Source organism: Syngnathoides biaculeatus, chromosome 17, assembly GCF_019802595.1.
Source record: "Syngnathoides biaculeatus isolate LvHL_M chromosome 17, ASM1980259v1, whole genome shotgun sequence".
Lineage (NCBI taxonomy): Eukaryota > Metazoa > Chordata > Actinopteri > Syngnathiformes > Syngnathidae > Syngnathoides > Syngnathoides biaculeatus.
This window is the reverse complement of record NC_084656.1, coordinates 15994913-16017230: the sequence shown is the minus strand read 5'-3', so window position 1 is coordinate 16017230 and position 22318 is coordinate 15994913. Positions and strand designations below refer to the sequence as shown.

Sequence of the window (22318 nt, the reverse complement as noted above, 5' to 3'; positions counted from 1 at the left end):
CACTGTTACGAGTGTGTTTTATGAAAAATCTTTGTGCCAAAGGCAGACATTTTCAGTGTTTTTCCAAATTGACCATTCTCATCCCTGAGGATATAAACGAGTGTTTGTAATGTAATTGTAATTGTAATGTAATTATTTTTGTAGTACCATGTCCATCCTTTCAATCCTGTGTGGCTCCTCTATGTAATGGAGTACAAGCAGTGCAGTAATTCAGTTTCACAGCAGTGATCAGACTCGTCCCTGCATTATGGGAACGGTGCCACGTTGAACCCAATGACTCCTCTCCCTTCCTCATCTCGGTGTCCTGGGTAAGATTTCACAGAACCATGTGGGCTATGATGAAAAGACATTTGTAAATGTAAAGAAGGACAAGAAAGAGATTTAAAAGGAAACAGGCACAAGCTTATATAAAACGTGTTTTCTTTATTGGTGGTGTCAGGGTGGCTTTGGCCACAACTTAGAACAACTGAGGGAGGTTCACATTTTGATCTGTGTGGGCCCGTTTGCTTTAGTTGGCAGGTCATCGTTTGGAGCAAACAGCAGGCTAACAAGACCCAAGTGTACCCCGGTTGGTACTTGGAATGGACCACAAAGATGGATTTTTGTTGGGATGGGAGGTAAGGACTCAAGTCTCTTGTTTTTTTTTTTTCTGCCCCTCAGCAAGAGCTCACTTCTTGACTTTGCCCTGAGCAGCCACCGCCTCCATGGCCTTCCTCACGGTCTCCTCGTCGCCCAGGAATGACATGGGCTTGACGGGCTTCAGGTTTGCGTCCAGCTCGTAGACGATGGGAATTCCCGTGGGGAGGTTCAGTTCCATGATGGCGGCGTCGGACATCCCTGGTAGAAAAAAAAAAGTAACATAAACGTCAGTGTTGTGACATTGAGCAGGATTTTGATTGCATGCAGTCATTGATGTTAAGGCAGTAAATAGGAATATTATCAAGTTCTGTTTACCAATAATACAATAATATACTGAATTATAATGGTTGATACATTGCAGCGTCTCAAAGCAGTCCCCAGACACCCCCACGCCCCCTGGTGGCTGTTATCAGCACAGGAACGTGCAACCTAATTTGGATCATTGGCCTTTCTGTCCGTGATCTGATCTTTTAGGACCATTTTAGACCTAGCTTTTAATCTTAACTCTATTGAGCTCATAATTGGTGAAAAAAAAACATACAGTACATGGAACTAAATCAGCCTGGTGTTCTTCTACAATTTGGGATCATACTTGTACGTTTCAGGTTGTGGAAAAGGTCAGGACTGGAAAGGGTCATTCACCTGCTTCACAACTTTACATGTAAATTTAAGAGGGTTATTTTTGTTGATACACAAAGTGAGATTTTCTGCAATAATGGACAATATTTTTTGAAAACTTAAAAAACTACTGACTGACTGTTTTTGACAAAGTTCCTGTAATGCAAGTTTCTCTGCATACTTTTCATTACAAAGTTATGGGATGGCAGCATTGTGGTCAAGTTGTTCACACGCCTGCCTCACTGTTGAAAGGTTCTTGATTTGAATCTCAGCTCCGACCCGCATGTGTTTAAGCTTTTTTTGCAGTTGTAATTCTTCCCGGCCAATCTATGAAACCTTTCTAGATAAAGGTCGCGAGTGTAATGGGAACCAGACTCGTGACCCCCTCTCTGTTGTCCCCGAGCCCACGGGTGCTATTTATATCCACTGTAAATGTGTGTGCCCGTATCACTGGCTGGTTTTGTGTCCTTGTGTGCATTTGTTCAATCGAACTTTCATGCGTTTCCCAGAATTCATTAAGTAATCCTTCTATGCAGTTTGGCCGCCATAATTGCCGTCGTCTTTTTCCGTTCACCTTCAAGGTGCTTGACGATTCCACGCAGGCTGTTGCCGTGGGCGGCGATGATAACGTTTTTCCCGGCTTTGATTTCAGGCGCGATGACATCATTCCAGAAAGGGAGGGCGCGGGCGATGGTGTCCTTGAGTGACTCACAGGTAGGCAGCTCACCGGGCTTCAGGTTCTTGTAGCGTCTGGACTGGAGGTCGATATAAACGGCACACGGCCATTAATTAAGCAGCTGTTTGAAGAAACACGATTGTTTATACGTCAAAATCTGTTAGTTCACCTCACTGATGATGGAGTGGTAAGGGTGGTCCTTGTCCATGGGTGGAGGCGGGATGTCAAAGGAACGGCGCCAAATCTTCACCTGCTCCTCGCCGTGCTTGGCGGCCGTCTCTGCCTTGTTGAGCCCAGTGAGGCCTCCGTAGTGGCGCTCGTTGAGGCGCCAGGTACGGATCACGGGAAGCCACATCTGGTCCGTCCCCTCCATGATGGTCCACAAGGTCTTGACGGCGCGTTTGAGCACAGAGGTGTAGCAGATGTCGAACTTCATGCCGGCGTCTTTGATGGCCTTCGCCCCCCGGGTCGCCTCCTCCACGCCTTTCTCGCTGAGGTCGGCGTCGAACCAGCCGCAGAAGCGATTCTCCTGGTTCCAGGCGCTCTCCCCGTGGCGGACGATAACCAGGCGATGAACAGCGGCCATGTTTGAAGCGATTTTACGTGAGCCCTCAGTCCTTCTAAGTTGTGCACACACTCTGGCTGACCCAAAGTGAGACCCACTTGACATTCCACTCTCTTTTTATAGCGGCTGTGACTGGCAAGCCCCCTTCCCGTTACACCTGTGAGAAGCCTTCTTACTGCAACCGACATGCACGGTTGGCCAATAGGAGCAGACGCCCGCGTGTGCTGCCCGTGAAGGCCAAAGGTTAGCCGTCGAGCCAAAATAGCAACATGACTTTTCAAGTCAGAGCACTTGAACAAAAGTGTAAAGATCAGATATAACAGTCTTGACATCAGATAGTTTCACACTGAAAGTGACTGAGACTTTTTGGTAACTTTTGCTCACAACTACTGTTAAGAGTCCAAGTCGCACCAAGAAATTTCAGCATGCGGGTAGTGTACAATATGGTGATTGTATGGATAGAAATTAATGGAACAAAATGATGGCAGCACATTTTAAAGTTTGCACTGAGATAGAATGTTGCAGAAACACGTGCCGGGGCATCTAAATGGACACTTAATGAACAAAGCCTGCATAATCTAATACCGCATAATAAAATCTGTTGCATATTCTGATAAAATATTCTGCCTGCACAAAGATTGTAATGCTGAGCTTTGGCGCTAATAGAGAGATGTAAATTCGAAATAATTGTTATATTTTGGTTTGCAGCCTGTACCGAATTATACTAAAAGGTTTTACTAATATTTGTACATATTCATTTACTTCCATGATTTATTATATATGGCGGCATAGTGGATCAGCTGGTAAAGTGTTGGCCGCACAGTTCTGAGGGGTTCCATCCCGACCCCGCCTGTGTGAAGTTTGTATGTTCTTCTCGTGCCTGCGTGGGTTTTCTCCGGGTGGGCACTCCGGTTTCCTCCCACATGCCAAAAACATGCAACATTAATTGGACACTCGAAATTGCCCCGAGGTGTGATTGTGAGTGCGACTCTTGTCTGCTTCTTTATGCCCTGCGATTGGCTGGCGACGAGTTCGGGGTGTACCCCGCCTCCTGCCCGTTGACAGCTGGGATAGGCTCCAGCACTCCCTGCCACCCTCGTGAGGATACGCAGCAAAGAAAATGGATGAATGGAGTTATTATATTGGAAACCACTGACTGTATGATCAGTTCTACACACTCTAAACTTCAACCACAAAAATAATTCCCTGAATAATTTACAATATCAATCAACATCACTGTGCACTGAGAGGTGATTTCAAGTGCCTTACTTATCTCTCCTGTATTTTTGGTCAGAAATGAAATATAAGAATTGCTTAAATGTATTTGGACACAAAGATCCATTGGCGGGGAAAAAAAAAATCCACATTCTATTGTGAATGCATATTTACTTAAGTTTTATTGTTTTATTTGTAGAATCCTCATGCAAAAATCATTTGTAAAGAGATGTTTACAACTGTATTTCCGCCCCCTAGCGGTCGAATGTGATGTAACTCGTCTCGTGTCTACCAAATTAATGTAATTTTTGCAGTCGTCATTTGAAAGTTAAAAATTGAGATTAGATTTTATACAATGGGCTGAATGATATTATGTTGGCAGGAAAGGTTTTGGCTACTGACACATTTCCTTTGAGTTTATAAAATCAAAAGAATTCACACCTGCGCACTGCTGATTAATGATCAGTAAATATGTACTTTTTTTCCCATTATCTGGCATTATATAATAAAATATTTTGTTAACGCTGTATGTGAGGTCTTTCATCCTTAGAAAATCACTTAAGGTTAAAAAAGGGTTCTGTGTGTACCTTGCTTTAGTGTGACAGAAAACTGGTGTCAAACTCAAGGCCCGGGGGCCAGATCCGGCCCGCCACATGATTTTATGTGGCCCGCGACGCCAAATGTAGACTGTCAATTTCCATGATTCTTGTAAAAATCTGCACCAAAATTTCCAATTGTCATAAATCGTAAATGATAAAGTTGAGATATTACAAGCATTTTTGTGTTACCAAACGTGAATTGTTGAAAAACACATTACACTTGATTTTTGATTCCAAAACTAGTGCATAAATTGATGATGTAAATATGATGAGATGACTATTTTTGTTTCACAGTCATAATGGCCCTCTGAGGGGAAACCGGAACAGCAATGTGGCCCGTGAGAAAAATGAGGAATCAGTGAGGTTTCTTTATGTGGATATGGTACAGGCCGGGGTGGAGCAGAAGAGTGCAAAGGATGAGGAGGGAAACGACTGCAGGCTGCTGCTGCTGCTGCTGCTGCTGCCCTGTCTGCTGGAGATTGCTGGATGCCGAGTCATCAGTGACTGTGGAGAATCGAGTGCATGACCTCGATGAAAAGACAGCTGCAATGCAGGTCTCATAAATAACAGACATCAAGCATAACCGAGTTTACAATTGAAACGCTCTAATCAAATCTGGTCCAAATCATACATCCTGACAGCAATGTGCATTTCTTTATTTTGAAATGCAATTTAGGGGACTAAGGCAGAAATTGAAAATGGAACTGGCGGAACACCGGATGGAAAACGAAAACCGTCCCACTGTCAAGATGGCTCTTTACATTGAGTTTTCTGCACGGTGGGTGTCGAGCTCGTGCACCTACGTCATCGAAATCACGTGACTGGCCATACTGCCGATCAATCAAAGTCGGTTGGAGACGACACGAAAATACGTCTCCCAAAGTTTTGTCCGATACCGTTAAACATTTAGAAGGTGATAATAAACGAAGATACGTGGAAAAATGAGAGACACTTGGTATAGAGGACCCATATTTAATCCCGAAGTCGATATTTTCACTGATAAGAAATTAGAATGTTAACCCGCTCCCGCTCGTCTCGGACGACTGGATCTACACGTGGATCTGCTGAGTAAGTCGTCGAGATTTACACGGAAGAGTTTGAAAGCGTAGAAAAGTCTGGACGCATACAAATACGTCGTTGCTAGATTTGTTCTCAATCACGAATAAATCCCACATAGTGATGGAGCCACTCAGATTTTTTTCAATACAAATAGCAATATTTAAATAAATAACGCCTGGTTTTACACAAACTCGCATTCATTAAGTATGATTGGGGGAAAAAAAAGACAGCGAGTTGGCTCCTCCATACACGAAGCGTGTCGTGGCCATGCATTAAACTTTGGTAAACTTCTCCATGACAGACTTTTTTTTTTTTAAATATGCAATGTTCTCAAATGAGTCCAATGGGTATTTAAAAAATGAAAATAAACCCCTAGATAGGCTTCACCCCCCGAACACGGAAGCGTGTTGCAGCCACACGTTAACCTGCGTTAACCTGTGTGAGCGATGGTTTATTTTCTTTTTTTAAATATGCATTGGAATCATTTGAGAACAATGCATATTTAAAAAAAAAAACAAAAAACAAACATCTGTCGGGGAGAGATTTACTGAAGTTTAACCTGTGGCCGCAACATGCTTCTGTGTACATTGGAGATGAATCCTTGTCGGGTTTTTTTTCCATTGTTCTCAAATGAGCCAATTTGGCATTATAAATACTTCCTGGGAATTTGAGATTGAGTAGAATAATTCCTACCTGAAATGAAACAATCGGTACACAGACGTGTGTGTATTTTGCTTGGGCGGCATCCATCACGTTTAATTGCTGAAATCAATCGATATTTTCTGGTCTTTTCAGCTGGTATCCGCTAGAATGACCTCTTTGAGTATCTGTCTCGTCTGCTGTAATAACCAACAGCACAACAAGTCTCGGGCATTGTGAATATTCTGCTCCAGTTCAATGTCCCACACACTATCGAGCAGTTCTGTTTAACCGGCAATATGGCGCCGTGAAAACGGTGACGTCACGTGCACGAGCTCTATTGGTTAGCACATCTGGCCTTTTTGGTGGTTCTCTGTTGAACCGCAGCTCCTATTCGTGGAGTTTGCGTGTCCTCTCTCTGGCTCCCACAAACTTGCATGTTCGGTTAATTGAAGACTCCAAGTTGGCCATAAGTGGAAAAAAATTCTTCTGATCACCGGCGACCCTCATGAGCACCAGGAGCACAGAATATTGGCGGACGGACGGCGATAATGCAAATTGGCCCTAGCAGCAATAGCGTCAAACCAATCTGATTAGGTGATTAGTAAGTGTTGTGATCATCCAGCATTGGTTTTCTAATATTTTAAATGATATGCTCTAAAATTGCGAGAGACAGGAGTGGAAAAAAAAACCCAAGAGCAGTTTTCCAAAATGGGTTGCAGTTTCTGAAATTCATTTCAAATCCATTGGATGATAGTGTTGTTCCTAAGTAGGGGAAATGGTGAATATTGCATCATGAATAATGATGATCAATTATTGAGACATTTTTATGACTTGGCGACATTCCAACATCACTATCATTATGTTCCAGCCACACACCCAGTTAACAGAGGGCGTCCCCCTCCCACTTCTCACGGGGATAAAGAAGAGGTGGTGAAATTCAAAGACATGAAACATCGCGTCTAAAAAGGATTTGCAGCAAACAACATTCAGGTGATTGCGATTTTTGACCAATATTTATGAACGGAATACGTTTATACTGAAACAAGCAAAACAAATGACATGAGAAGGTTGTACATATCGAGCACTGGTGTCAAACTCAAGGCCCTGGGGCCAGATCTGGCCCATTACATGTTTTTATGCGGCCCGCCGGGAAGCCAAATCCAGAGTGTCAATTTCCATAATTCTTGAAAAAATCTGTACCAAAATTTCCAATTGTCATATATCCTAAATGATAAAGTTGAGATATTACAGGCATTTTTTTGTGTTACCAAACGTGAATAGTAGAAAAAACACATTACCCTTGATTCCTGATTCCAAAACTATTTAATAAATTGATGTAAATATGAGGAGATGATTAAATATTTTAACCGGAAAAAAATGAGTTTGACACCCCTGATATAGACGATGTATCGCGGTTGACAAGCACAAGCAGTCAAGAAAAAAAGAAAAGTGATGTTCACGACATGGGGAACGAGGTTGGGTGGAGTGCTGTTTTAGAAACAATCCATTTTCCTTGCTGCTTATCCTCACAAGGGTTGCGGGACTGCTGGAGCTGATCTCAGCTGTCTTCGGGTGGTAGGCTAAGTACACCAGGTTGCCAGCCAATCGCCAACCATTTGGACTCACACCTACGGGCAATTTAGAGTCACCAATTAACCCACTAAGCACGTTTTTAGGATGTTGAAGGAAACTGGAAAAAAAAACCCCACACATCTTCTTCTTCTTCTTTTCCTCTCGGTTTGTCCTGTTCGGGGTCGCCTCAGCGTGTCATCTTTTTCCATCCATGCCCATCTCGTGCATCCTCCTCTCTTAACACCCACTGTCCTGTCCCTCTGTCTGGCCAACCTGTAGAGATCCTTTTCTCCCTCTTTCGCATCCAACCTTGTGTACATGTCGTCGTACGCCTCTTGCTTAGCCTTCGCCACCACTACCTTTGCCCTACGTCGCCTCTCCTCAGTCTTTTCCGTGTCCCGCTTCTTCTTCGCTAATCTCTTTCCTTGGATCACTTCCTGTGTTTTTGGGGTTCCACCACCAAGTCTCCTTCTCCCCTTTCCTACCAGAAGGCACCCCAAGTACTCTCCTGCCTGCCTCTCTGCGTACCTTGGCAGTAGTATTCCAGTCTTCCGGGAGCTCTTCCAACATTTTTCCTTCCTCAACTTCCACCGCCTAACTCTCTGCTCTACCTTTGTCTTCTTAATCTTCCTACCCGCTAAAACCCACAAATGCGCAGGGAAAACGTTCAAACTTCACACAGTCGGGGCCGGGAGTTCAACCGCGGTCCTCCGTACTGTGAGGCAGACCGTCTAACCATTCGTCCACCGTTCCGCCTGTTTTAGAAACCTTCTCATTCAAGACATCACTTTGACCATTCCAAAAAAAAAACCCATATGAAGATTTTTTTTTTTTTTTTAACTTTGATCATTTACTCAATTAATTGTTTGTTTGTAACATGTTGCCATAATTGTATGAAAAAAAAAGACAGGAGAAGGTAGCCGTTGACTTCATGATGACGTTTATTGAGCAAATGCTGCTGGGAAATCATCGGTGATGAGTAAGGTCACGGGACCGCAAACAGTAGCACCTCATATATTTCTGTATTTCAATTTCAAGTCAAGTTCCTATGCATATACAAGAATGTAAGTCCCTAAGCACTCTGACGTTATTTCGTTGCATTTGCGCTCGGGTCGACGTTAACGGGGGGGATCCAAAAGCAGGTTTAAGGCTACGACTTCCTCGGGAGCTGCGTATGGTCGGTGTGGTCTTGCGGTCGTCCTGTTGTCGTTCACTGCGGCAGGTGTGTAGTTTTCTTTTTTGGCTGACTTGCTATGTTCACGTTAGGCATAAGGCTAGTTCAGGACAGCATGTGTGCACAGGACCCCAACCCCTCCCCCAACTTCCACCCACGTCACCCTTCCCTCATTTGCTTCAGCTAAAAAGTAATTCCCCATATAGCGATATTGATCTTCTCTCTTTACCATACATACATACATACATACACAGGAGGGGGGAAAAGTGCCCCCCCCTCCGGCCCCTGAGCTATTGCATGCAAAGCCCCGCCCACCCCGAACCCCACGAACCCTTCGGTTGAACGGCGGCAAGAACGGAAAATTGTTAAAATGTCTCAATGGTTCGGCCCTCGCTGCGTCTGCAAACATGCATTTCTAACATTTGTAGCGGTTTTGGCTTCTCTCTAAGGTTTCGTATGTTGCTCTAGCTGAATGGTATTCTCTTATGTTAGTTCTGCTTGATTGCTTGTCGTCACGATCGGAGCCCACCTCCTCAGTCCCCCTCCGTCACCTGCTTGATGGAATGGCTGGAGTGCCTCTCCGTCTTGACGGTGGAGACCATCTTCTCCTGCAGCACCTCCTCCACCTCCTTCACCGTCTCGGTGACGGTGACCGACTTGGTGACCTGCTGCAAGCCGTCCTCCCCCGTGATGATGGTCTCCACCGTTTTGGTGGTCACCACCTTCTGGCTCCCGTCGTCCTTGACGGGACTCTCGTCCACGCCATTGATGATCACGTCGTTCCCGTCGGCCTTTTTCTTCTCCGCTTCCTCCGGGCTCGTCTTGTCCACGTCGCCGTTCATGGCCGCGTCCTTCATCTTCTTGTCGTCTGCGGAGTCGCTCTTTTTGTCTTCGGCAGGCTTGGGTGTGTCGAGTTTTTTCGTTTCCGTCTCAGGAGATTCAGCCTTTGGCGAGTCTGGCTTTGTAGGATCAGGTTTGGGGGACTCTGCTTTTGGGGAGGTGGCCTTCGGTGAGTCTTCTTTGGGGGATCCAGGCTTGAGAGATTCTAATTTAGGGGATTCTGTTTTGGGGGAGCTAGCCTTGGGAGATTCTGATTTAGGGGACTCTGCTTTGGGGGAGCCAGCCTTGGGCGAGTCTTCTTTGGGTGATGCGGGCTTAGGAGCTTCCGATTTAGGAGACTCTGCTTTTGGAGGGGTAGTTTTTGGTGAGTCTTCTTTGGGAGATGCTGGCTTGGGCGATTCTGATTTAGGGGACCCTGCTTTTGGCGATTCTGAATTTGAACCAGGCTTTGGGGATTCAGATTTAGGGGACAGAGGTTTGGGGGATTCTATCTTGGGTGAACCAGCTTTTGGGGATTCTGTCTTGGGGGACCCAGGCTTTGGGGAGTCAGACTTTGGAGAACCAGCTTTTGGAGATTCTGTCTTGGGGGAACCAGCTTTTGGAGATTCAGACTTTGGGGAACCGGCTTTTGGAGATTCAGACTTTGGGGAACCGGCTTTTGGGGATTCAGACTTTGGGGAACCAGTTTTTGGGGATTGAGGCTTTGGGGAAGCTGTTTTGGGGGATTCAGACTTTGGGGAAACAGCTTTTGGGGATTCAGTTTTGAGGGAATCTGGTTTTGTCAGTTCTACCGTGACACTTTCTTCCTTTTTGGCTTCAGGTTTCGCAGCTTCTGTTTTCTGAACTTCTACTTTGGCTACAATTGTTTCCGTCACCACGTCTTCAACCTTTACCTTCTCATCTTCTTTGCCTTCGTCCTCATCCGCCTTTTCTTCCTTATCGTCTCCATCTTTGGATGCTTTGTCGGCTTCCTCTTCTCCCCCGCTGGCCTCTTCTTCTCCCTCTTCATCTTCTTCCTCTCCAGCTTTCACTTTCTCAGGAGTGGCTTTCGACTCATGAGTTTTGGAGCACAGGACAGTTTCCTCGACTACCGCCTCGTCGTCACCCGGCTCCTCTCCTTTCCCCTCGTCCCCATCTTCTTCATTTTCCTCCTTGTCATCTTCCTCCCCCTCTTCGTCGTCCTCTTCTTCTTCCTCCTCGGCCGGTGCTTTCGAACTAACCTTAGCATCGGTTACAGCTACGACTTCCTCTTCCTCCACCTCAGCGTCCTCCTCTTCCTCCTCCCCTCCACTGCCTTCCAGTGTGGCCGAGAGCTCCTGGGCAATCTGATCCAAGGCCTCCTCCATGTCGGCTTTGTCATCCTCCACCCTGGTCTCCTCGATGATCTCCTCGACAAATTTATGTTGCACCTTCATCCTGGGAGCTTCTGATTTGGATATTGATATTCTGGTGGATGAAACCGCTGGGCGATGGGAGAATGTGCTGAAGTGGGTCTCCTCACCCTCCAGGAGTTTCCTGGTGGGGTCATGAACAAGTTCACTGTAAGGATTACCATTTGACTCAATGGTTGATGGATATGGATGATTAATAATCAATTGAAAAATTCTGTTATTTATACTTCTCATTCATATTTATATCATTACATAATCTTTAGACTAATCGAGACTGAAACAACAGTCCCTCTGTTAATTGCAGCAAAGTAGGGAAATGCGTTTTCAATTGATTGAGCACACTCGACAGGATATATTGGTCGAATATACGATCAAAAATAGTAAAAAATAATTTCCGTGCAGAATACATTCACACGTTGTTGACAAAACATGCTAACATATGGATTAACGAGTACTGTGTACAGTAAATTAAAACAAAATCCAGTTACACACAAAACCTTCACTCTGAAATACTTGCAAATTCACTATTCTAACACCAGTTTATTTTTTAATAAAAAAAATATATTAAATAAATTTCAGTTACTTTTCCCCCTTAATCACAATTTGCAATAATTGTTTATCATTACAATGAGGATATGAGTGGTTGTTTGTGCGCTGTGATTGACTGGTGACCAGTCTGTCAGACCAAAAACAGTTGATCAACGCCATATTACCAGCAACCCTCATGAGGATCAGCACTTTGGAATATCCATCCATTCATTTTCCAAGGCGCTTATCTTCACAAGGGCCACGGGAATGCTGGAGCCTTTCCCAGCCAACTTCAGGCGAAAGGCGGAATACACCCTGAACTGGTCGCCAGCCAGTCACACAGCACATAATGTGTATGTATGAATGCATCGTTATTTATGAGATTTTTTTTTGAAAAGGCATCTTACAATTTAAGATAAAATGAAGGCCTCCCTTATGAAGGCCTTGCTTTGAGGAGATACCCGATACTCTCTGCAGTTTAGTGAGTAAATCCTCATTTTATGAAGAAATATAGATATTTCATTTTGTCTTCTAAAATTCCAAAATAGCAATTTTAAAATACTGAGTACGATTTGCAAACCGCCTTTTCTCACGACTAACTCTTGTGCTCGTTTCACCTGTATGCAGCAATCTCAATGTCCAGGGCCATCTTGACATTGAGCAGGTCCTGGTACTCGCGCAGATGGCGGGCCATCTCCCATTTGGTGCTTTTGAGCTCATTGTCCAGCTGGTGGATCGTCTCCTGGGAAAAAAAAAAAAACAAAACAAAACAAAACACACGACATTTGATTGAGGGGAAGATTTTAAGCCTCCTGTCTCAAGATTACTGAGCGAATCTTTGACTGAAAATCCTCACAGTGAGACTATTTTAGCCATGACGTCAACCCTTATAAATATATTCTGACGCAGATTTTTTAAATACTCTCCAGCACTCCTCATTTGCATGCACCCCGCCCTGGGGGAGCGGTGGTGTGATGCACAAGGACTTGGCCAGTGAGGGCATCCCGCCATGATTCTTACTCAGCAAAAATGTGCGCAGAGAGAGAGGGAGAGAGTAGAGAAAGGGGGGCAAGCGATTGAGTCTGCTGCAGTCCTTCCCTTTAACTCTTTTATGGCACTAAATAGAGGAAGTCACCGCCGCTGTCCCAAGGAAGAAAATATTGTGAATTTTTATTTACTAATGACAGGAACTGAATAAAATGTTACACGTGGAATTGATTTGCCCATCACTCTCATCATAAGTCACTTGTTTTCATGTTGTACACCGCATTAGTGCGATGAACGAATTTATATGCACGCATAAAGTTGCCCTTGCGGGCGTCGCTACAACGGAACGCAGTGGTGGTTAATACCTGCAGGCTGGCGAGGTCGCTGTTGTGGCGGTCCTCGATGTCGCCCAGCTGCCTCTCCAGCGAGTCTCTGGTGCCGCGCACCGACTCCAGCTCCACCGTCTTGGACTGCAGCTGGCGCCGGTAGTCGTTGATCTCGTCGCGGGCGCTCTTGATGGCGTCCTTGTTCTGTTCGGACGCCTCGTTGAGCTTGGCGTAGTGGCACATGAACCAGCTCTCCACCTGCTGCAGGTTTTGGTCCGAGTGGCCCTCCAGCTCGCTGCGAATCTCGCGCAGAGCCTCGGTGATGTCGGCCCGCTGCGGGTCCCTCTTCTCCACGGTCACCTGGGACGCCTGGATGTGGCCCAGGAGCTCGTTCACTTCTTCTTCGTGGTTGTTGCGGATGAAGGCGATCTCGTCCTGCAGCGACTGCACTTTCTTCTCCAGCTCGGACTTGAGCAGCTCCGAGTCGCCGGTGTCCTTCTTGAGGACGCGGATGATGGCCTCGGTGTCCTCCCGGATGCGGGCTTCGTCGTCCAGGCGGTCCCTCAGCCTCTGGATGTCGTCCTCCAGATGGTCGCTGTCGAGCTGGATCTGCGCCTTGTCGCGGTGGATCTGCTCCAGCGTGGCGCGCAGGTCCTGCAGCTCCTGGTCGAACAGGTCGCCCAACTGCGAGCGGGACGCCTGCTGGTGCCGCAGGGCCTGGATCTCGTCCTCGATCTGCTTGTTCTGCTGCTCCAGGTAATGCACCTTGTCGATGTACACGGCGAAGCGGTCGTTGAGCCCTTGGAGTTGCTCCTTCTCGTTGGAGCGCCTGGAGGAGTCCGCGCCCAGGAGGGAACTTTGGCTCAGCTCGAAAGTGTCCCCGCGGGGCTTGTTCGAGCTCCTCTTGTACGACGCGCTCACGCTGGACCCGGGGCTGGCCCGAGACCACGTCTGGGAGCGGAATCCAATGGTGGCGGGGGTGCCCGCGGAGCGGCTGTAGCCGTAGCTGCTCGTCCTGCCGTCCATAACTCTCCTGAAGGGGCTCCCTATGGGGTCCATCCGGCCGAGTGTGCGGGAACTAATAAGAGAAGAGCGACTATGCGGGTGTGAGGGGGAGGACGTGGACGTGGATGTATGCGTGTGCGTGCAGGTGTGAGGGGTGAATGGCTTTCACAGCGACCGTCACCTCCTCCGCGTGTGCCTTATATATGGCCGGCGTCGCGGTGCTCGCCAGGAAAGTTGCTGGCACTCAACAGGGGGAGGGAGGGCTCTGATCCCATCAGACCTTCTGCTATTGGACACTGTCGGACACGTGACTTCATCGATTACACTGCTGCATTGTCATGTGTTTGCATTTCGCATTCATTTATATTTTTGACTTTCAAATGCATAATTGTGGAGTTGCAGATGAATAATGTTCTCAGATGAAAATTGGGACTTTCCTTTTCCAATTCAGCACCTTGGATAGAGTCCCGTGCAATAGAAAGTTACTTGTTTTGCTGCAGAAGAATAACATAGAAAGTAATAGTGATTACAGTTTAAATTACATTATTTATTGTACTGTTGTGTGGAAGTATTTCCAAGCAAAGCAATGTTTTATATGTAGTGCATTTTATACATAAGGTAACAACGTGCTGTACATGATTAAAACTATTTAAATACAAAAAAAAAAAAAAAAAACCCTTTTAAAACGAACTGGGGTTTGGGGAGGGTGGAATTAAAACAGCTTTCCATGCAAGAATTATCATTTAAAATTGGAAATGTTCTAAAAAGGATGGAAAAAAAAATGTTTTCAACCTGGACTTGAAAACAATCCCACTGGGGGCTGATGTCATTTCTGTTGCCATTTTATTCCATTTGTGTGCAGACTAATAGCCAAATGCTGCTTCACCATGTTTACTTTGGACTCCACTATTTGCCAGTCCAAATGAGTCTCAAAGCCTTACTGAGTGTATATTCTATATTATTTCTTCATATATTCAGGACCTGAACCACGTAGTGATTCAGAGACCAGAACTTTCAAACTTATTCTAAGGCTGAACCAGTGACAAGACTGAGTGATTAATTCATGAGACCACCTCCACATTTGTCCCAGAACCATTACATGAAGACTTCCAATTTTAGTAAACTGCCGATGTCTTACCATTTTAAGCGGATAATTCATTTATTAAAAAAACAATTCCACCAATTTCAGTTGCTTCAGTATAGTTTCACTGAGAACCCCCCCCTAAAAAAAAAAAATGCTCAAGCATCCAAAATCCAGCCGCAATAACTCATTTTACTGTTCAGGAATGTGTGTAAATAACTATTGACGTCTAAAGAAATAATCATGTGCTTTTATTGTTTACATTTGAAAATTAATGGAAAACAATAAACTATTTTTTATCATGAAAATCAATTTCAGTGAAAGACTGACTAATACACAAGCATAAAATAATTACTTGTACTGTGTCTGCAAAACTAATTTTTTTTACCCAGGTGTTTTTAACCAAACCAAAATAAACATCGATAACAGATGCAGTTTTTACAATTTTACATTTTAATTTATCATCATTACATTGCCTTCAATGTACTGTATTTACTACAAAAAACGAATTCTCAACATTCGCTCTTGTAAATATTCTTTCAAGAACCATCTTGCTATGCAGGGGAATGATGCATGCACATTTTGAAACAATTTGCCACTAGTCACACACAAGCGCATGTGGAACGGGTGGTCTAACCAGTGTTTCCAGTAAGAATTGCTGGCTGGGTCAGGGTAGTTCCAGTGATCACCCATCGGTCTGAACGCTCGCTTCTTATCCTAAATCACTTTAGCCGATGTGGTACGATTAGCAACTGTTGGGCGGTGATGCACCAAAAACAGCTGCACCGGTGTTTTGAGATTTTCATTCCTGTTACGCCCGCATTCCTCTCTTTGCAGTGCAGGGCAAAAAAAATGGCAAAGTAAGTTGCAGCATGAGAGCAGCGCATCTATTTTTAGCTCGATATCCACTGTAAATGAACACAATTCAGTAGCCACACCCCCACGCCATGTTTCATCGTCCTTGAGCGCCGCTCCACGAAGATGGCAGCCTTTTAGGTGTCATAGATTGGGTCTGGCGCGGGCCCCCAAAAAGGGCGGCAGTTGTGGTGTGACGAGCGGGGGCTGGGTGGGGTCCTGCAACAAGAGCCGGCGAGCTAGTCGGCGCGAGTTCAAGGCTCAAGCGCACTGCAGAAGTGCGCTCAAACGATACTGCAGCTGAATACGGGCAAAAGCACCCGTCCAAAATTAAGGCCGTCAAGCAGCCTGACGAGCACAAATAGAAGTATTGAAACCCTAACTTTACTTCATAAACGTGTAGGTGTTGCACTGCAGATGCGCGTTAGTGTTTGGTGGTGTGTACAAAAGAACGCAAGGGCATCTTGACCTCATATAGAGCTGAGGAGCGGCCCGCAAACACATATACACCGTATCGCCATGTTAAAAATGAGCAGACACAGCAGAAACTTTGACACCACGACGACCAATAGCATTGTTGACATTATAGTTTATTCCTCCCTTGACAGCGGTTGAATCATTCCTCCAATCAACTTAATCCAGAATCGCAACAAAAATCTTGCAACTCAGATTTTTTAGGATGAATCAAAATGCAAAAAAAGTTATGTACCTTATTTAGGTGACTGACTTTACTAGGTGAGTGGAATGTTAGGAACAACTTGTGCTTATAAACGCAATACAGTTTTACACGAAGACGTTATCGCCTGTGGTGAGAGTTAACGTTTCATTGTTGCTTTGTTGGTTTCCTGTTTTTGGTTATTGTTTTGCACTTTAGAATATTTACATTGTAACATAACCCAAATACTGTGCAAATGCAGTTTAGTAGCTAACTAGCTAGCTTCTTTATTGTTTTATCTCATAAGGTTGCTTAGCTTGTTTATGAATTCACTAGTTACGGTTGTAAGCTTGTGTAAAAGCTACATAATCGTTATTTATTGTTTACTTTGTGCCTTTGTGACTCTTTAATCCACTATTATAATTGTTTTTGCATTAAAACGGAATGCTATCATCATACTGCTCGCACTCTTTCAACTGCTACTGTAATTATCTTTTAAAGGTAGATATCTGCAACGTACTATATATATATTTATATATATACTGTATGCGGATACAGTCACACAGAGAATATGATGAGTCAGCGGAGAGGTGAAGTACAGTACATGATGCTGAGGTTGACAACTTGAGGCTGGGGAAGACTAATGGGCCATTTCATGGGAGGTGTCACCATCGCAATAGCAACACATCCTACTGGATCACATGTGTTGTCAACACTGGTAGCATTCTGTATACAGTAAATAAGAGCACATACAATATACTGTATGCTGAACGTAATGGCATTACAATATCATTTTGTCTGCCATTTTTTCAGTATAATACTTTTTTAAAGACAGATTTATTATATTATTTGGTTTGTTAGGTGCAATTTCAGTGCTCTTTTTATTCTCATTTCTTGACACAAAATTGCACTACCGCCTTTTAGCACCATGTTTTTTCATTAAAAAAAAAACACAGAATTGCCTCTTGTTTGAAGCCCTAATTTGATTTAACTGATAACATTTCTCCATTCATTTAGTTTCAAAGAGCACAATGCCATTTTTTTATTTTAATGTAGAAAAAAGTAGCGGGTGGCTCGGTGGATCAGCTGGAAAGCGTTGGCCTCACAGTTCTGAGGTCCCGGGTTCAATCCCAGCCCCGCCTGTGTGGAGTTTGCATGATCTCCCCGTGCATGCGTGGGTTTTCTCCGGGCACTCCGGTTTCCTCCCACATCCGAAAAACTTGCAACATTAATTGGAAACTCTAAATTGCCCCTAGGTGTGATTGTTTGTCTGTATGTGCCCTGCGATTGGCTGGCAACCAGTTCAGGGTGTACCCCGCCTCCTGCCCGTTGACAGCGGGGATAGGCTCCGGCACTCCACGCGACCCTCGTGAGGATATGCGGCTAAGAAAGTCAGATGGACTGTTCGTTAACCTTCAATCGCGCTCCTCTGTTGTAGTGGCCCACCCCCATCCTGGTTCTCATCTATCGCCTTGGCGGCTGCCTCGCAGTCACCGTTAAGCCTCCGTCGTCTTTTGTGAAGCAGCCATAACATTATTGCTGGTCCGACCTCGACAACAGATCGATCTTCCGCACGTGGGATCGTTTTACCTTCGTTTAGCGCCACTTGTCAGAGATTCGTCCTTCACGGGACGGCAACGAAGTAGCACTTTTAAACATGCCATTGCCAGTCTATCATCCATTTTTTTTAATGTATATATTTACAAGTTGAATGTCGGTCATACCTTAGATGAATGGGTAGCCTAGCTTCTGTGGTTCAGAGTTAAAATCTTGGCTCTGGCCTTCCTGTGTAGAATTGCTTGTCCCCCCCAGTGGTTACATGGGGGTTCTCCAGGTAGACTCATTTAGCTTTTACAAATTTGCCTATTCATGGGTTTTAATTCACTGAAAAAAACACACACACACATTCACAGTTTTTATTCTTTGGCATGATTGCGTGGCATCTTTGGGACAAGGACTTACAGTATATTTAAGTGAGCTTCATTTAGTCAGGCCCTAAACTTGTCTGACAGAAAGAAAAGTACTTTTCCACCATCTTGGTACATCTATAGGCGATTAGAACCCTTTTGGGTTAGGCTTCAGTTACTGTTACTTCAGTTTTTTTTGCTACTTGTGTCAGAGCTTGGTCCAGATCCCCAGCATATAGCAGGGATTCGCTCTACTCTACAGTTTAAGTTCTGCCTCTCGCCCAAAGTCAGCCAGGATGAGGACAAATTAGGTTGAAAAATGTACAGATGGATAGGATTGAAAGGTCCCATATTTTGTCTTTTTAGAGGTCCATAGAGTGACTCTCTAACATGGATTTAGTGTAAAAGTGTCATTCTGTTTCATTAAGAAGAAAAAAACAGGAGCAGACAGGTAGGCGGAGATCTTCGCTAGATCTTCTGCTTCTTCTTTTCCTTTTGGCTTGTCCTGTTAGGGGTTGCCACAGCGTGTCATCTTTATCCATCTAAGCCCATCTCGTGCATCTTCCCCACTAACACCCACAGTCTTCATATCAACCTTTTCTTTGGTCTTCCTCGTTCTTTTGCTCCATCCTCAGCACCCTTCTACCAACATACTCACTCTCTCGCCTGTGGACATGTCCAAACCATCGACGTCTGCTCTCTCGAACCTTGTCTCCAAAACATCCAACTTTGGCTGTCCTTCTAATAAGCTAATTTCTAATCCTATCCTACTGTTCATTCCAAGTGAGAACCTCAGCATCTTAATCTCTGCCACCTCCAGTTCTGCTTCCTGTTGTTTCTTCAGTGGCACCGTCTCTAATCTGTACATCATGGCCGGCCTCACCTCTGTTTTATAAACTTTGCCCTTCCTCCTAGCGGAGACTCTTCTGTCACACGGAACACCAGACACCTTCCGCCAGCTGTTCCGCCCCGCTTGGACCCGTTTCTTCACTTCTTTACCACACCCAACATTGCTCTGTATTGTTGACCCCAAGATCTTCGGGAAATTCCAATCACCTGATTTCAGGCCTCTCGGCAGAAAAACGTCAGGAACCCAGAAATGTGTAGACAATTTTAATTCATATTTCTCATTAACTGAGGTGCCAGAGAGCCAATATTGCATCCCAAGTACTATCAAAAAAGTTGGTTTGTTCATATGCTTGGTCATCAGGTCTTTTAAGACCTAAATGGTTATCTGCACGAGCGCCTTTCAATTTTACCGTGATGTAAAATGTTTAAAATACTGACTCCCCACAGATGTACGATATTGCTGCTACGCTATCACGTCCACATGGATCCACACTCCGCAGCGTCCTGGGATGGATGAAAAGCAGAAAGGAGTCAAGGTTATGGGAAGATGTCGAAAGGTAAGCGTGGTGTGACGGGATGTGGATGTCGTGCGGTGATGTTAGTCGGCGCTTCTGCGGGACGACGATGCCGTGTACAGTGGCAGGGAACAAATGAGCAACAAGGGTGTGCGTGTATGGCAGTGTGGGGGGGGGGGGTGCATAGGTGAGGAGAAAGGGAGGGGTTACACTGCAGTTTATCTGCAATGCATCACCAGCTCTCTCACTCGGCCTCACTCCGTGTATGTCGATTGAGAGGATGCGTCTTTCTGACTCATTGACATTTTTTTTATTTTGCAGGTAACAATACGCATCACATATGTAAGTTAAAGGCTGTTTTTCTCAACAACAAGAATGGAACTGTTCACTTCATGTGCCGTGGGACCATATTTGGTCACTTGGGTCAAAAAGGCAGCCGACAGCCAAGTGAATGCCAAGATGATAACTGCAAGTTCTCTGTACTGTCATTTAAAAAATACGAACAAAACACAATTAATATGACTTGAAATGATTTTATGTACCTCTGCATTTAATTAAATGTGATTTAAATTGCTGGCATATATAGAATGGCTCCTTACATCTTTTGAGTAGCATATGCGTTACAAATTTAATTCAAATGATCAGATTTAATAATCCCTTCCCTTTGAGTACATTAAGTAGAATGTAACTTTGCTCAGAATTAAAGTCAAAAGTTACATAAAGTTAAATTATAGTAAGTTTAAAATGCCCCTGATTAATCCCAAATTAAGTTTAACTGTTCAATTAGGCTTTTCCTGTATTTTTTTTTAAATAAATGTGTTATCTCGTAAGGGCGGCACGGTGGATCAGCTGGTAAAGCATTGGCCTCACTGTTCTGAGGTCCCGGGTTCAATCCTGGCCCCGCATGTGTGGATTATGCGTTTTCTCCCCGTGCCTGCGTGGGTTTTCGCCGGGCACTCCGGTTTCCCCCTACGTCCTAAAAACATGCAACATTAATTGGACACTCTAAATTGCCCCTAGGTGTGATTGTGAGTGCGGCCGTTGTTTGTCTCGATGTGCCCTGAAATTGGCTGGCACACAGTTCAGGGTGTACCCCGCCTCCTGCCCGTTGACAGCTGGGATAGGCTCCAGCACTCCCCGCGGCCCTCGTGAGGATAAGCGGTAAAGAAAATGGATGAATGGATGGTTGGGTTATCTCATAAGGAGTATGAGGTTTTATGCAAATACGAGCTGCTATTTTAAACTGTTCATATTTCTTTCCACCTTGTGTAATGCGCCACTTTCAGAAGGAAGAATGACGCTGCCACCACTTTGATTCACTGTAGGCGTGTTTATTTCTTGCTGCTGTGTTGAGTTTCCTCTAAACACCTTCTGGAATTAGGGCCCCAAAGTTATTTTGAAAATGCAATATGCTCTGATGAAACCAAATTTGAATTTTGTGTTTGTGCCACTGCGCACACATGTACAGCTATACTGTATGCGGTGTATATTATATAGTATGCGAACGCGCGCGCGCGTGTGTGTGTGTGTGTGTGCACGCTGGGCCTTTAAGGGCATCAACTCGTGCACTTTACTGAAGTCGTGTGTGTGGATGTTGTACGTAAATGTCAGGAATCCACAATGACCCAACGCGCAAACACACACAACACACACTCACACAAGAAGAGTACAGAAGAGACCAACAGTGTGCTGACATCCGCTTGCCTCTCGATTGAAACCTACCGTCAGCACCCTTGCTCGCCCTGGACACAAAGTCACTGATCAGCAGAAGGTGGCCAGACTCAAATGTATCAATTAACGCGTCACCTGATTACTCCGTCAGTGTCGCACTTCTTATTTACAAGGAAGTTACAATATTTTTTTTGTAATGTATTTTCAATAGATATTGTAGATGAAATTCCGCAGCCACATATTGAAATATTTTTGTAACTTATATAGGTGTTCAGAATGCATATATACCTTACTGTGAGGCACCTTTTAATTCATTATATTTCAGCATAGTACTGAATTACGGAAGTGTTACAATGTAGAGTGAGTAGAACCTCTGAGGTCAAAGTCAGTCTGCACCAGGACACGTTTATATTGTGTGACGTAACAGTGGGGGGCTTATTTCCACGACGACGGCCCCTCCACTGAGTTCCTTTGACCGTGACTTGGTAACTTCTCGTCCGAGTGATGACGCAGAGCCACTTTCAAGCCTCAACTTGAAGAACACTGTCTGAAACACTACCATGACAAAGCTAAAAGGTAAGGAAAGCTGCATTGAGCGAGATTTGTTTACTCTGTCTTGACTTTGATGACGCTTACATTTTGAATACATACATTTTTCAACCCTTGAGGTCGCTACTTGAAAGGGTTAAATGCATTTGATGTGCAAGCAATGTAAGTTTAAAAAGATCTTTTTTTGTGTGCCATCCACTTATTAAAAATGTATTAACAATAGCATCCTGTCCTTAATCCATCTCCTCTGCTGCAATGCATTTTTCTAATGATATGCTCTTTAATCACTTGTCATAACAAAACATAAAGCTCAATTTCCAGTCTTGCAATATCCTGGAGTGTTGAAATCTGCAGAGTCACTCATCACGCCCACCTTCCTTTCCTGCAACCCTTCTCTCTC

The 22318-nt window shown here is 44.7% G+C and overlaps 2 protein-coding genes and 1 long non-coding RNA gene across 12 annotated transcripts; 1 reads left to right on the top strand and 2 right to left on the bottom strand.

Moving 5' to 3' along the window:
* Nucleotides 1–434: 434 nt before the first annotated feature.
* Nucleotides 435–20529, top strand: LOC133490397 (uncharacterized). 10 transcript variants are annotated; one of them, XR_009792191.1, is made up of 10 exons: nucleotides 435–568; nucleotides 661–865; nucleotides 1910–1971; nucleotides 2098–2265; nucleotides 2345–2536; nucleotides 2622–2741; nucleotides 4701–4866; nucleotides 4989–5090; nucleotides 6882–7003; nucleotides 19631–20529. It is a non-coding gene; the product is annotated as an uncharacterized LOC133490397 (long non-coding RNA). The 10 variants fall into 10 exon arrangements; XR_009792187.1 differs by lacking the exon at nucleotides 661–865 and having other exon boundaries at nucleotides 479–617; nucleotides 19631–19740; nucleotides 20020–20529; XR_009792188.1 differs by having other exon boundaries at nucleotides 482–617; nucleotides 694–840.
* On the bottom strand, nucleotides 668–2519 carry pgam2 (phosphoglycerate mutase 2 (muscle)). The gene is made up of 3 exons (XM_061800404.1): nucleotides 2103–2519; nucleotides 1832–2012; nucleotides 668–837 (listed from the first exon to the last, which is right to left on the bottom strand). The coding sequence occupies exons 1-3, from the start codon at nucleotides 2517–2519 to the stop codon at nucleotides 668–670; spliced, it is 768 nt and encodes a 255-aa protein (XP_061656388.1).
* On the bottom strand, nucleotides 4861–14288 carry nefma (neurofilament medium chain a). The gene is made up of 3 exons (XM_061847766.1): nucleotides 12871–14288; nucleotides 12136–12260; nucleotides 4861–11114 (listed from the first exon to the last, which is right to left on the bottom strand). Exons 1-3 carry the CDS (start codon nucleotides 13888–13890, stop codon nucleotides 9293–9295), a joined length of 2967 nt encoding a protein of 988 aa, XP_061703750.1. The 5' UTR covers nucleotides 13891–14288; the 3' UTR covers nucleotides 4861–9292.
* Nucleotides 20530–22318: the final 1789 nt, after the last annotated feature.